This window comes from Sminthopsis crassicaudata, chromosome 1 (genome assembly GCF_048593235.1).
Source record: "Sminthopsis crassicaudata isolate SCR6 chromosome 1, ASM4859323v1, whole genome shotgun sequence".
In the NCBI taxonomy this organism is placed as follows: domain Eukaryota; kingdom Metazoa; phylum Chordata; class Mammalia; order Dasyuromorphia; family Dasyuridae; genus Sminthopsis; species Sminthopsis crassicaudata.
The window spans coordinates 703,837,472-703,857,842 of NC_133617.1; the positions used below are offsets into that span (position 1 = coordinate 703,837,472).

Here is a 20,371-nt window from a genome sequence, read left to right on the forward strand (position 1 = left end):
CTATGGGGTAAGTGCTATTATTATCTCCACTTTGCAGATGAGGAGATTTGCTTAGGGTCATACAATTAGTAAGTATCTGAGTCAGGATTTGAACTCGGGTCTTCCTGGCCCCACGTCCAGCACTCCATCTACCGTATCCCCCTCACTGTCTGAGTCAGTTAAAGGCTGGATTATTTTTTCATTGCTGTAGCATAATGCTTAACAGGCATTTTTTTTTTTTAATTGGGAAAACTGACTTGCTCAAGGCCTCAGAGTTAGGCTTCAAAGCCAAGTCTCCTGACTCTAACTTGAGTGCTCCTGCCATTGCATCTGAATGACACTTTGGGTCCCTCGGAGCTACTTTGGGTACAGGGCAGGTACTGTGTGGCTGGTGGGCAGGACCTGAAGAATCTCTGTCCCTGGGGCTCTGGTTGGCCCGCCCTGCCTGGAGGGCAGATGGGTCACTGTCCAGGCAGCTGCAGCTGTGTCAGGCCTGGAGCAGGCTATCCTTGAGGTGAGGGCCCCTGTGAAATGGGAGACTCCACTAGGGCTTTGGGCCGACGCCTCAGGGACCGGCTGATACTGCATTGGGCTCAGGGGGAACAGTCCCAGGAGGCGTGTGAGCAAGGCAGGTGCAGCTTGGGGGTCCTGGGGCTGAACCTTGCACCCCACCATGCTTCCCTCTCAGGAACCCCGTGGGAACTGTCCCACACCTCAAACCCAGCCAGAGGGAGGGAGAAGGAGGGAGAGGAAGGGAGCGAGCGTAGGGGATGTGACTCACAGGATACCCAGAAGGAAGGTCTCTGCCCAGAACTGACCTGTCCCTGATGCCCCAAACCCTTCCATTATCTATGCAGGGCACGGCGCTCGGCTTAGGTCTCCAGGGTGTCTATCCTGTGTGATTGTAAATGAAAGAGATCTAGGTTGGGTCTCCTCCACGAGGAGTGTTCTAGCCCAGAACAATGCTATCTACATGACAGCTGCTTAATTCATTTTTAAAAGTTCAGTTGAACCAAGTTCTTCCTTTGTTGGGCACTTTCCTGCCCTCACCTGGCTCCTGTTTTGAAACATAAATACCCTAAGAATAGTAATGGTGAGTCCAGAGTTAGAAGAGTCTCGATTTATCATATAAGACACTACTTCTCATTTTACAGACAGAGAACTGAGGCCTGGAGAGGGAATGCGAAAGCTGCACAGTTACTTCATGGAAGGGCCAGGAGAAGGACATAGGCCTCCTGCTGTGGGTTAGTCAGCCGCTAATGAAGAGGAGAGGAGGGGAGTGCCAGCAAAAGCAAGCTGGCCTACTGAGGCAATGCCGAGGCTTCAGGAGGGGACGTGGAGTCACAGAACAAATCCTGCCATTCTCGGTCAGGAGAGGATCCCCTGGGGTCAGTGGGAGCCCTGGTCAGCTCAGCCAGGGTCAGGAGCCTCTCAGGATTCTCTCCTATCTCTGAGGAGCCATGTGGCCTGCACTGGCCGCAGGCCCTGTCTCTGTGCTTTCTCCACTAAGACCTGGGGCTAACTTGCCTAGTCTGCCTTCATCTCTCAGGGGGGATGCCCAGAGACCAGGTAAGACAACAAGCGCTTTCTAAACATCGAAGCGCCACGTAAAACTGTGTTGTTGTACTTGGCATTCGGCAGTTAGGACAGAGACCCGGACTAGTTTACAGCTTGGCAGGCTGGAGTTAGGTCCTTTTTAGGCCCATCTGCCACGAGTCATAGCCCAAGGGAGAGCTCCTGGCTCAGCCCAGGGTGGGACACTACGCTGTAACTGAGATCCCCTTCATAAGGGAGGGAGGGGTGAGCTGAGAATCGGTGGAACTGCTGCCTGGTGAGACTAAGTGGGGTGACGGCCACTAATAAGAAACACTGTCCACACCTGGAGAGCTTCAGAGGGGGAGCCATACTAGTGGCTAGCAGAGCTGGCCCTGGGGCAAATACTGCAGCAGTTTGTTGAGCATGATGGAGGGATCTGGAGCCAGGCTGCCTAGGGGCTAGCGCTGGCCCTGCCCCGAGCTGGCTGACCTTAGCACAGTCACTCCTACTATCAGGACCGAAGTACCATCTGAAAATAAAGGCAATGGACCTTCCCAGCTGCAGTATTTTTTTAAAGACATCCTCCTTTCTTCCTTCCTGGGAGCTCCTTTTGGCATCTTTATCCCTTCTTCTCAGGTGCTGCTGGGAATCCTCCCCACCTGACACCTCCTCCCTCCTCCCTTCTAAATCAAAGTCCTCATGCCCTAAACCATCTCAAAGTGGCAGGGGGGGAGGGGGAGGAGAAGGGGTGACCGTCTGATACTCGCCATTACACTCACACCCAGAGTGGAAAACTACTTCCTGCCCCGCTCAGAGAAGGAGCAGCCGGACCCAAGTCGGACCCCAGTGTCACAGAACACTTCTCCATTGCAGCTGCCACCCTGTGGGGCAGGAAGGCTGGTGGGAGACGCCTCTGCAGGCGGCACTTCCAGTCAGGAGCCCAGCCTGCTTCCTGACAGCAAAGGCAGCTGCTCAAGGTGGGGGGAGAACTTCCCTTACCATCATCCAAAACACAGCTGAACTTTGGGACGGTGAGAGAGGAGGAAGGGCACGGCACTCTCCAGGGAGGGAGATCACTAAGGGGTGACAGAGCCCATCGATGGAATGGCCGGCAGCATTTCGACCTGGCTCGGATTCACTCAGGGAAAGTGCTAGCTTTTCCTTGTGGCCTCCCTCCAAAAGGGTCCTCACACTCTGGGAGAAGTGACTAGGGATCAGTCTCCAAAATCAGTCTCCAAAGCAGCTCCAGTTAATCTCTCCCATCCTTCACCAAGGGCCCTTGCTCCTGCAGGAGACCATTCTCACCTTCTTGACTTTCCTGATCCCATACTCCTTTGAATTCTTATAGCACTTCCTGTCAGAAACTCACAATTTAACCCCTAATTACAGACTTTTGCATAGTTTGCTGTTGGCACATTCAACAAGCATTTAATAAACATTTACTTAGCATTTACCAGAGAAAGCACTGTGCTGGGCTCTGGGAATACAGAGATTAACAAAAAGTGGCAGGCCCGGTCCTACTTCTACTTCTCTTGGGCCCTGCCCAGGACTTCCTAATGTGGAGGGTACAGTAGGTGCCCAAGAAGTGCCCGTTTATGAACATTTAGACATCATCTGAAGTGATTCTGAAAGAGGCTGCCCCGTCAGTCCCTGGACAAGCTTCTGCCTTTCCCTCACAGGGACAAGTCAGGCCGGCCTGAGGAGTCTCAGTTTGCCACGTGACTGCCTCAATGGTTTCCCTCCAAGTTCACCTGCACCCCAGATAATCGAACAGAGCCTTATTTCTTCCCTAAAGGCCAAGTGCCTGAGAATGAGTGCTGGCTGGGTGCATGAGGGATTAGAGGGGGGGTATGAAAAGAAAAGGACATTTTATCTCTATCCTTCATGGGGAATCTTACTATTCTACCTGGGGATCTAGATAGCACAAAGAATCATGGCTTCATAGATGTTTAGAGCTAATGAGGAACCTTAGAAATCTCCTTAATTAGTAGTTCTTAAACTTTTTGCTCTAGAGCTCTCTTTATACTCTTAAAAATTACTGAGAACCTTAATGAGTTTTTATTTATGCAGATTATTATCTGTTGATATCAATCATATTAGAAATTAATACTGATTTTAAAAAAAATTATCAATGCAGGGCAGCTACTTGGTGTAGTAGTAGATAAAGAGCATCAGTCCTGAAGTTAGAAGGATCTGAGTTCAAATTTGGCCTCAGAAACTTAATTCCTTGTTCCTGGGCAAGACACTTTAGCCCCAATTGCCTCAGCAAAAAACCCAAAAAAACAAAAAAACAAAAAACAAAAACAACAACAAAGAAAACCCCAAATCATTAAAATAGCAATTATTTTAATGCATTTAGTAGTAATAAGCCCAGTACATGTTAATATAAACAAAATCCTATGAAAAAACTATATTTTTAAAAAAATAGTAAAAAGAGTGGCCTTTTAAACGTTTATATGTTTTTGTAAATCTCTAATGTCTGGATTAATAGAAGACAGCAGGCTTCTCCTATCTGCTCCCACATTTAATGTGTTGAGATATGTTGTTTTGGTGACTCCAGGAAGACAATATCTATGCGATATGCAGTTGGAAAAGGGGGTAGTATTTTAATAGGCAAATAAAAGTCTTAGTGTTATTAGGAAAATAGTTTTAGCCTTCTAGGCCTCCCTAAAGGTTCTCAAAAATCTCAAGAGATCCATGTACCATCCTGAAAAACCGTTAACTTAAATGAAAAATTAGGGGGAAAAATGCTATAGAAGGCAATATATATAATCAAGATTGCATGCAACACATATTGAAGCCTGTAGACATTCCCAGAAGATCACTTTGGGGATGGGAAAATGAGACTTTGTGATGGAAGTGGATCTTGGCTTAGGCCTTCAAGACTAGGCAAAATCTGCACCGAACTGGTAAGAGGGCAAGAAAGGCACCAAGATGAGATAACACAGAATTATGAGAACCTATTGGGAATGACTGAAGGGTCCATGCTAAGGACTAGTGATATGCAGAGGAATTGTGAAAACTACTTGAAAACCCCGGGGAAAGCACCAACCAGACAAAGCCCCTTGCAAGCATTCTGATTTGTAAGGCCGTGGGGATCACACCATGCTAATGCGCAGTGATGGCACTATTCCTACACTGGTCAGATCCAAGACAGAAGATAGAAGGGGCCCCTAATTCAACCTCTTGGACAGACCTATATCCCAAAGAGAGGAAAGATCATGAGGAGAAAAAAAACTGAGCAAGTCAATGACCACTTTGTGGGATCTCAAATTTGGATGGGAGAGGAAGAGTCTAGTTTTTGCCCCATAATGATGCTTACGTACCATGAGGGCATGGACTAAGGGAATCAGCAGTAAAACTGAGCAAAGAAGAGGAGATTCACAGATGTCTTTCCTTGAGACTATAAGTGAGAAGAGGCCAATATGGAAATGTACTCTCACATACAGAGCGCACATAAGTGCTCTCTTGTTAGGATTACAAGGTGATAACTCAGGTTGTCTAAACAATTCTCTAGCTCAGAATTCACACCTTTGGTTCAGGCCTTTGAAAAGAGTTTGTACCTTTGGACTTCTGGGGGGGGGGTTACATGTTTAAAGGAGTTTGCACTTTTAAAAGGAGCAAGTTCATTGGTTGAAGTATTTCCCACAAGCCCCTTCTCTGGGAGGATAAAAGAAGACAACATTGGGCCTGGAGAAGCAGTCTGGATTGGGGAAGGACAAGAGCTGGAGGAGATTCAGAGCCAGGATTCAGGAAGAAGAAGAGGCTGGCTGGAGAAGAAAACCAAGAAACCTGCACACAGAGAAAAGGATTCACAGAGAAAAGAAACCTCCTCCCAGAGAAGGATTATAACTTAGAGACGACAGGACCTTTACATTTTGGCACCCACAATGTGGGGCAAAAGACTTTTGCTTATCCTGACTAGGGCTGATTCTGAGCTCTTCAGAGGAGCTAGCCTGGACCTTGACACTCTCTACTCACAAGCCAGGGACCAAAAGGTGAGAGATGTCCCTAGGAAAGCACAGGTGAGGGATGGCCTTTCCCTTGCAGAAGTGAGTGGTTGAAGGGTGATGAAAGTTTCACCCAACAACGTCCATAAAATACCTACTAAGTGAAAGAAGGATAAATGGTTCATGCTCATGGACTTGGAGAGGCCAGCTTGGGCAGAGGACAGAATAACGAACTTGGGATTCAGAACCTGGGCTTGAGCTTGTGTGCTGCCATTCATCTAGCTGTGGGTATGCCCTATCAATGAGAATGATCCTCTGCCCTCCCGCCCTCCCTCCCAGAGTTGTTGTGCTACAGGCACTCTGCATTTTAAGAACTCTGTACGTTTGTTGTAGATACTGAGTAATTGAATTCGGAGGTTTCCTCTAAAGCCACGGCAAAGCCTCCTCGAGAACAGGGTGCCAGCCTTGGGTGGCAATGGTAGGTAGGCACATGAAACATGCTAGACACAGGCAGAAGTGGGGAAATACTTGGTTCTCCTAACTACAGGCATTTGGAAAAGGGCCTCAGAGATGCTCCACAAAGGGAGAACCTGAGGTGGGCTCTTTTTCTGTTTTCCCCCAGTCCCTACCACTGGCTCCCGTGACATTACTGATAGAGGGCCTTGGCTGGTTCGAGAATACTCAGGACCACTTGTGTCAAGTTGGGCTGGTAAAAGCTAGCAAGACGGTCTTTTCTGCCAACTCCCGAGAAAGGGAGGGGGGCAAGTGTCCCAGAGGATGGGAGTGGCAAAATCTAGATTGTGGACTCTATTTAGCTGGGCTGGTCCTCCACTCTGCTTGCCATTGATAACAGAGCTGGCTCTGGGGAGATCTGGAGTTTCCTGTGTTATCCTGAACTTCCCATTACCAAGGAGTTAGAGACTGTAACCTCCTCCCACCACTCCCCTCTTCCCCTGGTGAAATAACTGCAAAAACAGGATATGAGGCCCTAGTCTCTCATCAAGTCCCACAGTTTCCTAAAGACACCTGATCAGGGATTAAACCTGGGAAACTGGATTGGTGCTTTGAGCTTCCTTTTATCCTCAAGCACACCTGGGATAATGCACTTGAGATACAGGGCCTGATAATAAGGGGGGGAGGTCCCAACAGAGGCCAAGAATGATCCAGCTGTCAGAGCCCATAGTTCTCAAGCTCCAAACCCATTATCTGAGCACACCTGCTATCATTCAGGCCTCACTTCATGCTTCACTGAAATTTGGGGGTACTGAAATTTAGGGGTTCTTAAATTTCAAATGCAAAGCAATTCTATTCTGGATCACAGGGTCATACCCACTTCTCCCCACTTTAATTGACAGTATTACTTTTCTGCATAACAGGAAGGAGATGCAACAATGTGTGTTTCTGGGGCAGTTCCCCCAGCCAGAGAAGAGTTACTGAAAGTTTTTCTAATAAGAGAACAATCAGTGGCTTTCTTCTTCTTTTTACTGCAACTATGGCCTGCCTTCATTACCCTCACCTCTAGAATAAGAGAAGTTATTATTATGGTTAATTTGTGGCAGTTTTCACACTTCTGGGCTGTCTCATCACAGAAAGAATCCTCTTAAAGGCCCTAAATTTATGTGGATTTTGTAGAATGAAGGTGGAACAGTCAAAAGAGACAGGAAAATCCCACTTTTGCCATTAACTCTACACATTATTTTGGGCAAATCAGTTCCCTTTTCTAGGCCACACTATGCTTAGCTGCAAAATAGGAAGTGCAGGAAAAGTAAAATGAGATGGTTAAAGACACTGTGACTTATGGGGAAGAATAGTGGGTGTGAATCTGGGGGAACTCTGTTTACAGTGTGGTTCTGCTGGGTCTCACCAGCTGGTTGATCGCGGCCATCTATCGTCTACATTTATTCTAATGTATATGATTAGATGGTTTTTAAGGTCCCCTCCAGGCCCACTGTTCTATGGCATTAGAACTGTTATCTGATACTAGAGAGTATAGGAATAAATGGACTTTTCCTTAAAATAGTCAGTAGCATCTATTTAAAACTGTCAGTAAGCATCATATATAATGGGGATAAACTGGAACTATCTCCAGTAAAATCAGGAATGAAACAAGGCTGCCCACTATCAGCATTACTATTCAATATCAGCAATAAGAGAGATAAAAAAGAGATTAAAGGAATTAGAGTAGGTAATGAGGAAACCAAATTATCACTCTTTGCAGATGATATGATGGTATACTTAGAGAACCCCAAAGATTATACTAAAAAGCTATTAGAAATAATCCACAGCTTTAGGAAAATTGCAGGATACAAAATAAATTCACATAAATCCTCAGCATTTTTATATATCACCAACAAAATCCAACAGCAAGAGATACAAAGAGAAATTCCATTTAAAATAACTGCCAATAGTATAAAATATTTGGGAATCTATCTGCCAAAGGAAAGTCAGGAACTATATGAGCAAAACTACAAAACTTTTTCCCACACCAATAAAGTCAGTTCTAAACAACTGGAAAATTATTAAATGCTCTTGGATAGGCCGAGCAATTATAATAAAGATAACAATACTACCTAAACCAACATATTTATTTAGTGCTATACCAATTAAACTCCCCAAAAAACTATTTTAACGACTAGAAAAAAACAACAAAATTCATCTGGAAGAACAAAAGGTCAAGACTTTCAAGGGAACTAATGAAAAAAAAAAAAATCAAACAGGATGGCCTAGCTTACCAAATCTAAAACTGTATTATAAAGCAGCAGTCACCAAAACCATTTTGTAGTGGCTAAGAAATAGACTAGTTGATCAGTGGAATAGGTTAGGTTCACAGGACAAAATAGTCAATAACTATAGCAATCTAGTGTTTGACAAACCCAAACACTCGAGCTTTTGGGATAAGAACTCACTGGTTGACAAAAATTGCTGGGAAAATTGGAAATTAGTATAGCAGAAACTAGGTATGGACCCATACTTAACACTGTACACCAAAATAAGTTCAAAATGGATTCATGATCTAGGCATAAAGAATGAGATTATAAACATATTAGAAGATAGTTTACCTCTCAGTCCTGTGGAGGAGGAAGGAATTTGTGACCAAAGAAGAACTAGAGATCATCATTGATCACAAAACAGAAAATTTTGATTATGTCAAGTTAAAAAGTTTTTGTACAAACAAAACTAATGCAGGCAAGATTAGAAGGGAAGCAATAAACTGGGAAAACATTTTTTTACAGTCAAAGATTCTGATAAAGGCCTCATTTCCAAAATATATAGAGAACTGACTCTAATTTATAAGAAATCAAGCCATTCTCCAATTGATAAATGGTCAAAAGATATGAACAGACAAATTTCAGATGAAGAAACTGAAACTATTTCTAGTCATATGGAAAGATGCTCCAAATCATTATTGATTAGAGAAATGCAAATTAAGACAACTCTGATACCACTATACACTTGTCAGATTGGCTAAGATGACAGGAAAAGATAATGATGAATGTTAGAGGAGATGTGAGAAAACTGGGACACTGATACATTGTTGGTAGAGTTGTGAATGGATTCAACCATTCTGGAGAGCAATTTGGAACTATGCTCAAAAATTTATCAAACTGTGCATACCCTTTGATCCAACAGTGTTACTACTAGGATTATATTCCAAAGAAATCTTAAAGGAGGGAAAGGGACCCACACGGGCAAAAATGTTTGTAGCAGCCCTTTTTGTAGCGGCAAGAAACTAGAAATTGAATGGATGCCCATCAATTGGAGAATGGCTGAATAAATTATGGCATATGAATGTTATGGAATATTATTGTTCTGTAAAAAAAATGACCAGCAGGATGATTTCAGAGAGGCCTGGAGAAACTTACATGAACTGATGCTGAGTGAAATGAGCAGAACCAGGAGATCATTATACAGGGTAGCAACAATACTATATGATGATCAATCCTGATGGTCGTGGTTCTCTTCAACAATGAGATGATTCAAATCAGTTCCAATTGTTCAGAAATGGAGAACCAGATACACCTAGCTAAAGAACTATGGGAAATGAGTGTGGACCACAACATAGCATTTCCACTTCTGTTTTTGTCCACTTGCATTTTTGTTTTCCTTCTCAGGTTATTTTTACCTTATTTCTAAATCTGATTTTTCTTGTGCAGCAAGAGAACTGTATAAATATGTATACATATATTGTATTTAACATATACTTTAACATATTTAACATGTATTGGACTACTTGCCATTTAGGAGAGTGGGTGGAGGAAAGGAGGGGAAAAGTTGGAACAGAAAGTTTTATAAGAGTCAATGCTGAAAAATTACCGTGCATATGTCTTGTAAATAAAAAGCTTAAAAAAAAAAAAAAAAAAAAAAAGAACTGTTATCTGGTGCATCCTACGTGAAAGTTCCTGTATTTTTGCTGGACATAAATTTCAAACCCAAGCAAATAAATCAAGGAGAGACACCAGTCTCCCTAGAGGTCTAGAAAGAGAAAACACTTGTCCTAAAAGGATCACAAGGACTGCACCTTAAAGGGACCTTGGAGACCCTGGTCAGGGACAGTCAAATGATTTGTCTGTGCACACCTGGTAATAGAGCTGGAATTCAGATGCAGGCCTCTAAGGCTTCAGATTCAGGCCTACTCTACTGCTTCTGGGCCATTCTGGGCCACAAGAAGGGTCTGATGAGTGAGGCTCAACAAGCAGAATGGGAATCAAATATCCAGGGCTAAAGTCTCTGAGTGCTAAGTGAATATTCACGAGGGTTCCCTCTCTCCCCTGGGAATCATGTCATTACCTTAGAATATGTGGAGTGACACACACTGATTTTAACCCATCTTCCACTTCATCTATTTCCAAATAGATTTCTTTCATTAAAACCCTTTCTCTTAAATAAATTAAACAAAAAATTTGCTCTTAAGTGAACAGAATCAACTTTGATAATGGAAGAAAAGGAGAAGAGGGATAATTTAAATCTACCCATGATCTAATTATCCCATTTTAGTTGATGGTTTCTGATCAGCAATTAATAAACTTTTCTCTCTGATCTGCTAATGGAACAAACATGACTGATGAACGTTTTGCCTTTTGTTATTTCTTTGCAGAAGTGGCTAAAAAGCCTGAATGGACCACAATGTAGGAAGCAGGAAGTAGAGAGGCAAAGGATGGCTAAACCCTTTTATCACATGCCTTTCCATGTTCTATCCACCCACAAGATCATCCTCATGCTCTCAATCTGTAATTTCTCCCTAATTACGAGGTCCCTCCCTGCTGCCTAAAAACATGTCCAATTCATAAACAGTCCTTTCTATATCTCACCATTTCTTTTTCTTAAAAAAATATTTCACTAAATATTCCCACAATCACACATAACAATTTTTAAACAATCATTTAAAATTTTTTGTTAATTCCAAATTATTTCCCTCCTTCCTGTCCCACCTCCTTCCTTGAGGAGGCAAGCACTTTCATTTGGACTATACATATGAAATCATGTTTCCATATTATCCATGTTGCTAAAGAAAAGGCAAACAAAATAAAACAATAAAAGTTAAGAAAAATATTTTTTAAAAATTATGCTTCATTTTTTGTTTTTCTTCCTTGGTTATTTTTACCTTCTGAATCTAATTCTTCCTGTGCAACAAGAGAACTGTACAGTTCTGCACACATATATTATATATAGGATATACTATAACATATTTAACATGTATGGGACTGTCTGCCATCTAGGGGAGTGAGTGGAGGGAGGGAAGGGAAAAGTCAGAACAGAAGTGAGTGCAAGCATTATATAGTAAAAAATTACCCAGGCATATGTTCTGTTAATAAATTATTAAAAAAAGGAATAAAAAAAAATTATGTTTCAATCTGCTTTGAAATTCACCAATTCTCTCTCTGGAAGTTTTCATCATAGACCCTTTGGAATTGGTTTGGATTACTATCTTGATCAAAGTAGCTAAATCTTTATACAATTAATCATCCTTACAATATTGTTGTTGATTTCCCCCCTGGCTTTGCTCACTTTACTTTATAATGAGTTTGTATAAGTGTTTCCAGTTATTTTTGAAACCATTCTGTTGGTATTTCTCATAGCACAATACTATTCTATCACAATCAAATACCACAATTTGTTCACCATTCCCTAATTGATGAGCTTTCCCCCTTGATTTCCAGTTCTTTACCATCACAAAAAGAGCTGCTTGCAATAAATATTTTGTGCAAAGAGGTCCTTTTCACTTTTCATTGACTTCTTTGAGATAGACTAATAGTAATATTCCTTAAAGGGTATACAGTTTTATAGCCCTTTGAGTATAGTTCCAAATTGTTCTCTATACCTATCAATTCACAACTCTACTCACAGTATTTTAGTGCCCCAATTTTTCCACGTTCCCGCCAACATTTGTCATTTTCTTTTTCTATCATATTAACCAATCTCATATATATGAAGTGGTACTTCAGGGTTGTTTTAATTTGGATTTTTCAAATCTTTAGTGATTTAGTCAAGGTATATGACTTGATAGTTTTTCTTTTTCTGAAAACTGTTTCTATACTTTCATCATGTATCACCTGGGGGAATGTCTCTTATTTTGTTTTTTTATAAATTTGGCTCAGTTTCCTATATATTTGAGAAATAAAAAAGCCTTTATCAGGGAAACTTGTTGCAACCTCCCCCCCTTCCTGTTTTCCTTCTAATTTTGGCTTCCTTAATTTTGCTTTGAAAAATCTTTTTAATTCCATATAATCAAAACAATTTATTTCCTTTAATCTTCTCTATCTCTTGTTGATCATAAACTCTTCCCTTATTCATAGATCTGACATAAACATTTTTCCATGTTCCCCTAATTTACTTATCATGTTGTGCTTTATGTCTAAATCATTTATCCATTTTGACCTTATTTCAGTATGTGGTGTGAAATGTTGGTATTTGCCTAATTTCTGACGAATTGCTTTCTAGTTTTCCCATCAGTTTTTGTCAAATACATGAGTTCCTACCCCCAACATTTAGATCTTTGGATTTATGAAACACTAGATTTCTATGGTAATTTACTACTGTGTATTGTGTATCTAATCTATTACACTGATCTACTTCTCTATTTCTTAGCCACTTGCAGATTTTTTGGGTGATTACTACTCTGTAATATAGTTTGAAAGTGGGATTGCTAGGTGACATTCCTTAACTTTTTTTTCATTGATTCCCTTGATATTCTTGATCTTCTGTACTTCCAGATGAATTTTGTCACTATTTTTTCAACTGCTATAAAATAACACTTTGGTAGTTTAATTGGTATGGCACTAAGTAAATAAATTACCTTAGGTAGAGTCATCATTTTTATTATATTGGCTCAGCCTATTGATAAGCAATTAATCCAACTGTTTAAATATGTACTTATTTGTGTGAAAAGCAATTTTTAATTTTGTTCATATAATCCCTAGGTTTGTTTTGGCAACAGATCCCCTAGTATTTTATATTATCTACATTATTTTAAATTTTCTCTATCTGTTGCTGCTGGATTTGTTCGTAATATATATAGAAATGCTGATGATTTATGTGTGTTTATTTTGTATCTTGCAATTGTGCTGAAGCTGTTAATTGTTTCAACTAATTTTTAGTTGATTTTCTAAGGTTCTTGAAATATATCACCATATCATCTGCAAATTATATTACTACAGTTAGCAATTCTAGGATAATAATAAATAATAGTGTTGGCAATGAAAAACCTTCCTTCACTCTTAAATTTATTGGGAAGGATTCAAGTTTATCCTCATTATAAATAATGCTTGCTCTTGGTTTTAGGTAGAGGCTGCTTATCATTTTAAGAAAGACTCTATTAATTCCTATGCTGTCCAGTGATTTTAATAGGAATATATAGTGTGTTTTGTCAAAGGCTTTTTTCTCCATCTATTGATAAAATTATGTGATTTCTGTTTGTTTTGTTATTGATATAGTCACCTAAGCTGATAGTTTTCCTAATACTGAACCAACCTACATTCCTGGTATAAATCCCACTTAAAGTGTATGATCTTTCTGATATTTTGAAGTAATCTTCTTGCTAGTGTTTTATTTGAATTTTTGTAAAGGCTGAAACTTTGAATAGGTGCACTGGAATCAGACAACCAAGCACTAAAGACTAATTAACAATTGGACAATACTCTATTAGCATATGCTTGGAAAATAGCCCTTTCCACTATTCGGTGCTGGCCCAATCTTTTGTGTATACAGAGAACTGTAGGACGGATTAGGGGTAGAGTAAGACAAGCCAAGGGTCACTTTGTAGGAGGAGGAGAAGGGAGGTCAGTAGGTGGAGAGTGTGTGGCAGTTTCGTCCCATCTCTTTCACTTCTCCCTGTAAAGACCAAGGAGTTTTGCTTATCCTGACTCTGGCTGATTCTAAGGCATCCATGGAGCTAACCCAGACTTTACATTTTGGTGCCTAATGTGTGAACCAAGGACCCTACATTCACTGAAGAAGTCCCCAATGACAAGGAAATAGGGTATTTTAATAGACAAACAGGGAACTTACCTTGTTAAGGGCTAAACTAGTAACCTTTTCTAACTGAAATGGGGCAGATGTTAGGAAAAGATTCTCCCCTGACCCCAGCTCCACCCCACCCCCACCCCAAGGAGGTACTACAGAAAGCATACTTAAGTTTATCAAGAGCCAAGGTTTACTTGTAACTTGGGAGCAGATGGGTGGACTCTTGGGTACATTAGAACACATATCCCCTTGGTTCTTAAAGGAAGAAGAAACAGGGCTAGATAATTGGAAGCTGGTAGGAGATCAACTATGTGAATACTACAATGATAAAGGTCCTGATTCAATTTCCAAGGAAACATTCTATATATACAGCATAATACAATTGGCCTTAAAGAATCCTGCTAGTTATAAAAAAAACCCCAAAAGTTTTCAGAACAGCCAGATGAGGAAGTGTGAGGAAAAAGAGGAAGACAAAGGACAGATTAATGGCAATATCACCAGAGGGCATGAGGACTTAAGTGAACTTGAAGGGTGTGGTGATTCTACATCTCACAACACAGCTTCAACTCCACCTAAATCAGAACTGGTTCTTGACATGCCCCCATCAACTTCACCTTCTGGGATGGAGAGAGCAGGAGGAGTGGGAGAGGCAGTGATACCACCAGCACCTCCCCCTCAGCAATCAATCCCTCATATAACTAGATTGCAAAAGGGAGTACTTAAAGTCACAGAAGAAGGGCAGGATTTAGCTGATTTGAGAAGAGAAATGTATCCTGTGATTCAACAGTTTAACTCTTCAGGTCAAGAAAGTAGAAGATACACTCCTTTTGATCTAGAAATCCTCAAAGACCTGAAAAAGGCTTGCTCTCTTTATGGGGCTACATCAGCTTATGTCAAGATGTTATTACAGAATTTGAATTATGAAGTCTTAACCCCTAGGGACTGGAAATCTATAGCAAGGACATGCTTAGAACCTGGACAAAACTTGTGGGGCTTTCTTAATATAGTGAGCTCTGTAGGATACAAGCCCAACAAAATAGTCAAGGTGGAGTTAATGCTCCAATCATCTATGACCAACTAACAGGTGCAGGTTCTTATGCAGACATTTCAGTACAGATTAATTACCCCTTAGCAACATATGAGCAAATTGCTGCTGCTGCTATCAAAGCATGGGCTTTTCTCCCTGGTAAAAACGACAAGGGTGAGGCACTTCACAAAAACTGCACCAGGGCCAAATGAACCCTTTGCTTATTTTGTGGGACTTTTGCAGACAGCTGTCATGCAAACTAATGGTGAAAATGCAGTAACAGAAATTATGATAAGGCAACTTGCTAAAGAAAATGCTAATGAGATCTGTAGAAGAATTATACCAGGACTACATAAGGATGCTCCTTTAGAGGAGATCATAAGACTCTGTGCCACAATGGGCACGAATGCCTTTTATAGCCAGGCTATGATGCAGACTTCCCAAGATTCCAACATGGAAAGACAGGGTCCCTTTTGGCAAGGGACTTCTAGATAGACTTGTCAATGCTTTCATTGTGGTAAAGTAGGGCATCTAAAAGCTCAAAGCTCAATGTTGCCATAGAGACAGAATGAGAAAACAGGATAGGAGAACAAGACCCAATACCCCATGTCCAAAATGCAACAGAGGCTTCCATTGGGCATCAGAATGTAGATTGATTCAGGGAAATGGATGAGGGGCCCAGCCCCAGGGTCCCAAGCAAAAAAAAAAACAAAAAACACTTGGGGCATGATGGCAGCTGATGCTACACCCAGAGAGTTCCTAGAAGTCCAATACCCAGACATGACCAATCAGCCAGGAAGCCATCTTATAGGAGAAAGGGATACACAATCAATCAGCCAGGAAGCAACCTGATGGGAGAAAGGGATTACAATTGGGGAGAATGGAGTTGTATGCAGCTGGGACAACTGAGAAAACCCCTGGAGAGGTGAAATCTGTTCCTCTCCAGCCTATGGATTTGCCTCCAGGCACAGTAGGCTTGACCTTTTCACCTCCTGAGAGTACTTACAAAACAGTGTCCAACCATACACTGATGTGGGAAACTGGGGAATGTGTAGATAATATTCCAGTCACTAACACAGGTAGACAATGTGTGACTTATCACCCAGGAGAAGTAGTAGCATCAGGTTTATTGCTATAGACTCCTAATAAGTGATCTGGTGATAGTCGCCCAGATTCTGACTCCAAGCAACAAAATCCAGGAATATTCTGGACAGCAGTTGTGATAGCTGACTGACCTATGCTCACTATCTATATAAATGGCATGCCATTAGAAAGATTGGTAGACACTGATGCAGATTGTACAGTCATTAGAAGTGCCAAATGACCCACTCACTAGCTAAAAATTAAGGCAGACACCTATATGTCTGGAGTAGGAGGATCAATAGTAACTAAAGTTAGTGCTACCCCTTTGAGATGGACTTTTGAAGGCAAAACAGGAGTTTTTTACTCCTTTTATAGTTGAAAAAATCCCCATCAATCTGTGGGGAAGAGACATTTTACAACAATTAGGATTACAAATGAGTACTTCGGTTTTTTAGGCAGGGCTGCTGTTGAAGGCCTGACAACACTTTTCACCTGTTCCTATCCAATGGAAAACTGATATACCAGTGTAGAACAGCGGCCCTTAGCTAGAGATAAAAGTAAGGTCTTATTAGATATAGTACAGGAGCAACTTGACCAAGGACACTTACAACCTTCTCTAAGTCCCTGGAATTCCCCAGTATTTGTTTTAAGAAAGAAATCTGGAAAATGGAGGATGTTGACTGATTTAAGAAAAGTAAATGAACAAATGGAAACTATGGGAACTCTTCAGCCTGAACTTCCATCTCCTACTCAGTTGCCTAGAGAATGGCCTCTGTGGGTTATAGACATTAAGGATTGTTTCTATTTTATCCCTCTAGATAAGGAGGATATGAAAAGATTTGCCTTTTCAGTGCCCAGCAATAACTTAGCTGAGCCTTATAAAAGATATGAATGGACAATTTTGCCACAGGGAATAAAAAACAGCCCTACTATGTGTCAAATGTATGTTGCTGCTGCTCTTACTCCTAAGAAAAAAATTTCCAAAAGTAATGTTATTACATTACATAGATGATATATTGGGATATGCACCTGAGGAACAAATGTTAGAAGCATGTCTATAAAAGACCATAGAAACACTAAGGAGCTACAAATTGCACATAGCTCCAGAAAAAGTTCAAAGACATGCTATGCTCCTTTTCAATATTTAGGATATGAAGTATATCCTAGGGTGCTTACAGTATAAAAACTTTCCTTAAAAACAGAAAAGCTAAACACCTTAAATGACTTTCAGAAATTGATAGGAGATATCCAATGGATGCATCCAGTGTTAGGCTTGACTACCTATCAATTGCAACCATTATATGACATTTTAAGGGGGGGACAGTGCTTTAAACTCACACACCAGCTTACAAAAGAAGCACAAGAGGCTTTGAGAGAAGTTGAACTGGCTTTATCCAATGTGGTTGAAAGAGTCACTCAGAAACCCTTGGAAATATCAGTTTTGGTTACACAAGAGGAACCCGGCACCCACAGCAATCCTTCATCAAGGAGACAGTGTGATAGAGTGGGTGAATCTCCCAACACAGCATGCACAAATTAATGTATGCTGTGAAACCATCCCAGAGTGGCAAATTTTATTGGCCAAATCTTACACGCGGGTCTTCATTAAAGATAACCAGACTATTACATAATTGGCCATGGATTCTTGAAGCAAAGGTTTCTAAAGTTTCTCCAACTATTTTTACAGATGCATCCAAACATAACATTTGTGCTGTACACTCTCGTGATTTAACTATATAAAGAGTAGTAAGAACCCCTTTTTAGTCCACTCAGCAGAATGAATTGTATGCAATCATTCTAGCTCTTACTTATCATCCAGGAGATATAAGTATAATATCTGATTCAGCCTATTCAGTAGGTGTGGTACAAAGAACTAGCACAGCCCAAATAAAATTTTTAACCTCTAATATATATCAGCTCTTTAAGGAATTTCAAGAGCAAGTGAGAAAGCATCCAGGTAAGATTTATATCTTGCATGTCCACTCTCATAGTGGACTTCCAGGTCCTAGTTTTGATGGTAATTCAAAGGCAGATAGCCTTCTAACTATGTTGACCAATACTCTTTTATTTCAGGAAGCCCAAGAATCTCATTCTAAATATCATCAGGCTGCTCAAACTTTACGTTTACAATTTGGAATAACAAGAGAGGAAACTAGGAGTACAGTAAAAGTCTGTACAACTTGAATTCCTTTCCATGCTTCTATGATCCTTCCAGGGAAGAACCCTCTTGGTTTGAGACCCAATGAAATTTGGCAAATTGATATGACCCATTATAAATCTTTTGGTCATCTGTCTTTTATCCATGTTGTGGTAGACACCTTTTCAAGATTCACTTTTGCAGTACCAGCAGCAAAAGAGACAGCCCGAGTGGTCACTAAATTCCTTATACAAGCATTTGTAATCATGGGTGTGCCACAAGCAATAAAAACAGGCAATGGACCTGCATATACGTCTAAACATTTTGCATACTTTTGTGCACAGTATAAAATTTTACACACTACTGGCGTACCCTTTAATCGTCAAGGATAAGAATAGTAGAGAGGAGAAACAGAGACATTAAAATGCTCCTCCAAAAACAAAGGAAAAGGGGAGGCACAGGTAACTGTAGAGAACTTCTAAATCTAGCTCTTTATGCTATTAACTTCTTGATTTTTGACAAAGATGTACTGGCTCTAGCAGACAGGTTTTATAACCTACCAGAAGGGCAGTATCCATTGCAAGCAGCTCCACTATCTTTAGATAATCGCCAGGTAATATGGAGAGACCCAGAAAGTGGTGAATGGAAGGGACCAGATAGGTTGACTGCTTGGCAGAGAGGATTTGCTTATATCTCTACAGATGGAGAAGGAATCAGATGAGTGCCAATGAGCTGTATTTGCTTTGTCCATTGGAGAGAGATGGAGAGACCCTTGCAATGAAGGAGAAGACCCAAGAAATATCGGGTGGTTCTGATGCTGACTGTGCCCACCACTGAAAGAGCCTGGCAGTTATGGCATTTGACTCATGGACATCAAAAATTGTTGGACTTCAAAACTCTTAGGAATCCTTGGAATCCCTGAGACATGAAAAAATTGTTGTAGGACTTCAAAATCCTCAGGAATCATTGGATTCTTTAAGACATGATAAGACTGTAGGACTTGAAAACCCTCAGGAATCATTGGATTTTTCTGAGAAATGATAAGACTGTTGCAGGACTTCAAAATCTGCAGGAATCATTGGACTCCCTAACACATAAAAAGACTGTTGCAAGACTTCAAAAATCTGTGGGGATCCCTGGATTCCCTGACATGTGAAGCATAGACAATAGACTGGTTCTAGACTATCTCTTGGCTGATGAAGAAGGCGTATGTGTGACTGTTGTTTACATACCCTCCTTCTAGGACTTCTGGAAATCTTTTACAAGACCATGTTGATTTATATTGTTTGTTATATCACTACTTGCATGTATAATTCATGTTTGTTATACCACATTGAGTCTGTGCTGCCTGTGGGGAGAGTCATCACTAATAACTTCTGTGTTATTGCTATGTGCTTGCTGATGGGTTTGTGCCTATCTGCTTCTATCTAGTAAGACGCTTCAGCCCAGAAACCTGAGATGTCAGGGAGGGTGGGATTATCTCTTTTTTAGTGCTTTCACCTCCTTTCCTGAGGCATCGGGGGGGGGGGGGGGAAACATGATCATCTCCTTTTTGGAGTTTTATATATATATATATATATATATATATATATATATATATATATATATATATATGTATGTATGTATAACTTTCCTAAATAAAAAGTGCATAGTTTAACCTTTTGAGACCCTAGACTTCTTTTTCATGTTTACCTTTTTATACTTCTTTTGAGCTTTACATTTGAAAGTCAAATTAGCTTGTATTCTTTTTGTAGTTATTTTCTATCTATTTCTATATATATGCATGAAATCTATTAGAATGTTAGAATGTATACACGGCAACAATAAGACTGTACGATGACCAATTCTGATGAACATGGCTCTCTTCAACAATGAGATGATTCAAACCAGTTCCAATTGTTCAGTGATGAGAGGACCATGGGAACTGAATGTGGTTCATTTTCACTTTTTGTTGTTTGTTTACTTTTTATTTTGCTTCTCTCTTTTTTCTTGTGAGGCACAATAATTGTAAAATATGTATACATATATTGGATTTAACCATGTTTAACATAAAAAAATAAAAACTTAGAAAAAAAAGAGAATATTAGAATGTAAGCTCCTTGAGGGCAGAGATTTTTACTTTTGAAATCCTAGCACCTAATACAGTGCCCAGCATATATCAGGTGTTTTGTATATTCTTGTAGATAGACTGAAGACTCA

The 20,371-nt window shown here is 40.6% G+C and overlaps 1 protein-coding gene across 3 annotated transcripts in view; it reads right to left on the reverse strand.

Moving 5' to 3' along the window:
- The window catches only part of ATG7 (autophagy related 7), a 263,555-nt gene that overhangs the window by 5,936 nt on the left and 237,248 nt on the right, over positions 1–20,371 (reverse strand). Inside the window, exon 19 of one of the 3 annotated variants that reach the window (XM_074283894.1) lies at positions 807–873. The exons of the other annotated variants lie outside the window; for them this stretch is intronic. Coding sequence (XP_074139995.1) covers positions 829–873 — 45 coding nt within the window. The 3' untranslated portion in view covers positions 807–828. Of the gene's footprint in view, positions 1–806; positions 874–20,371 lie in introns of those variants that run through there. 3 annotated transcript variants of the gene reach the window in all.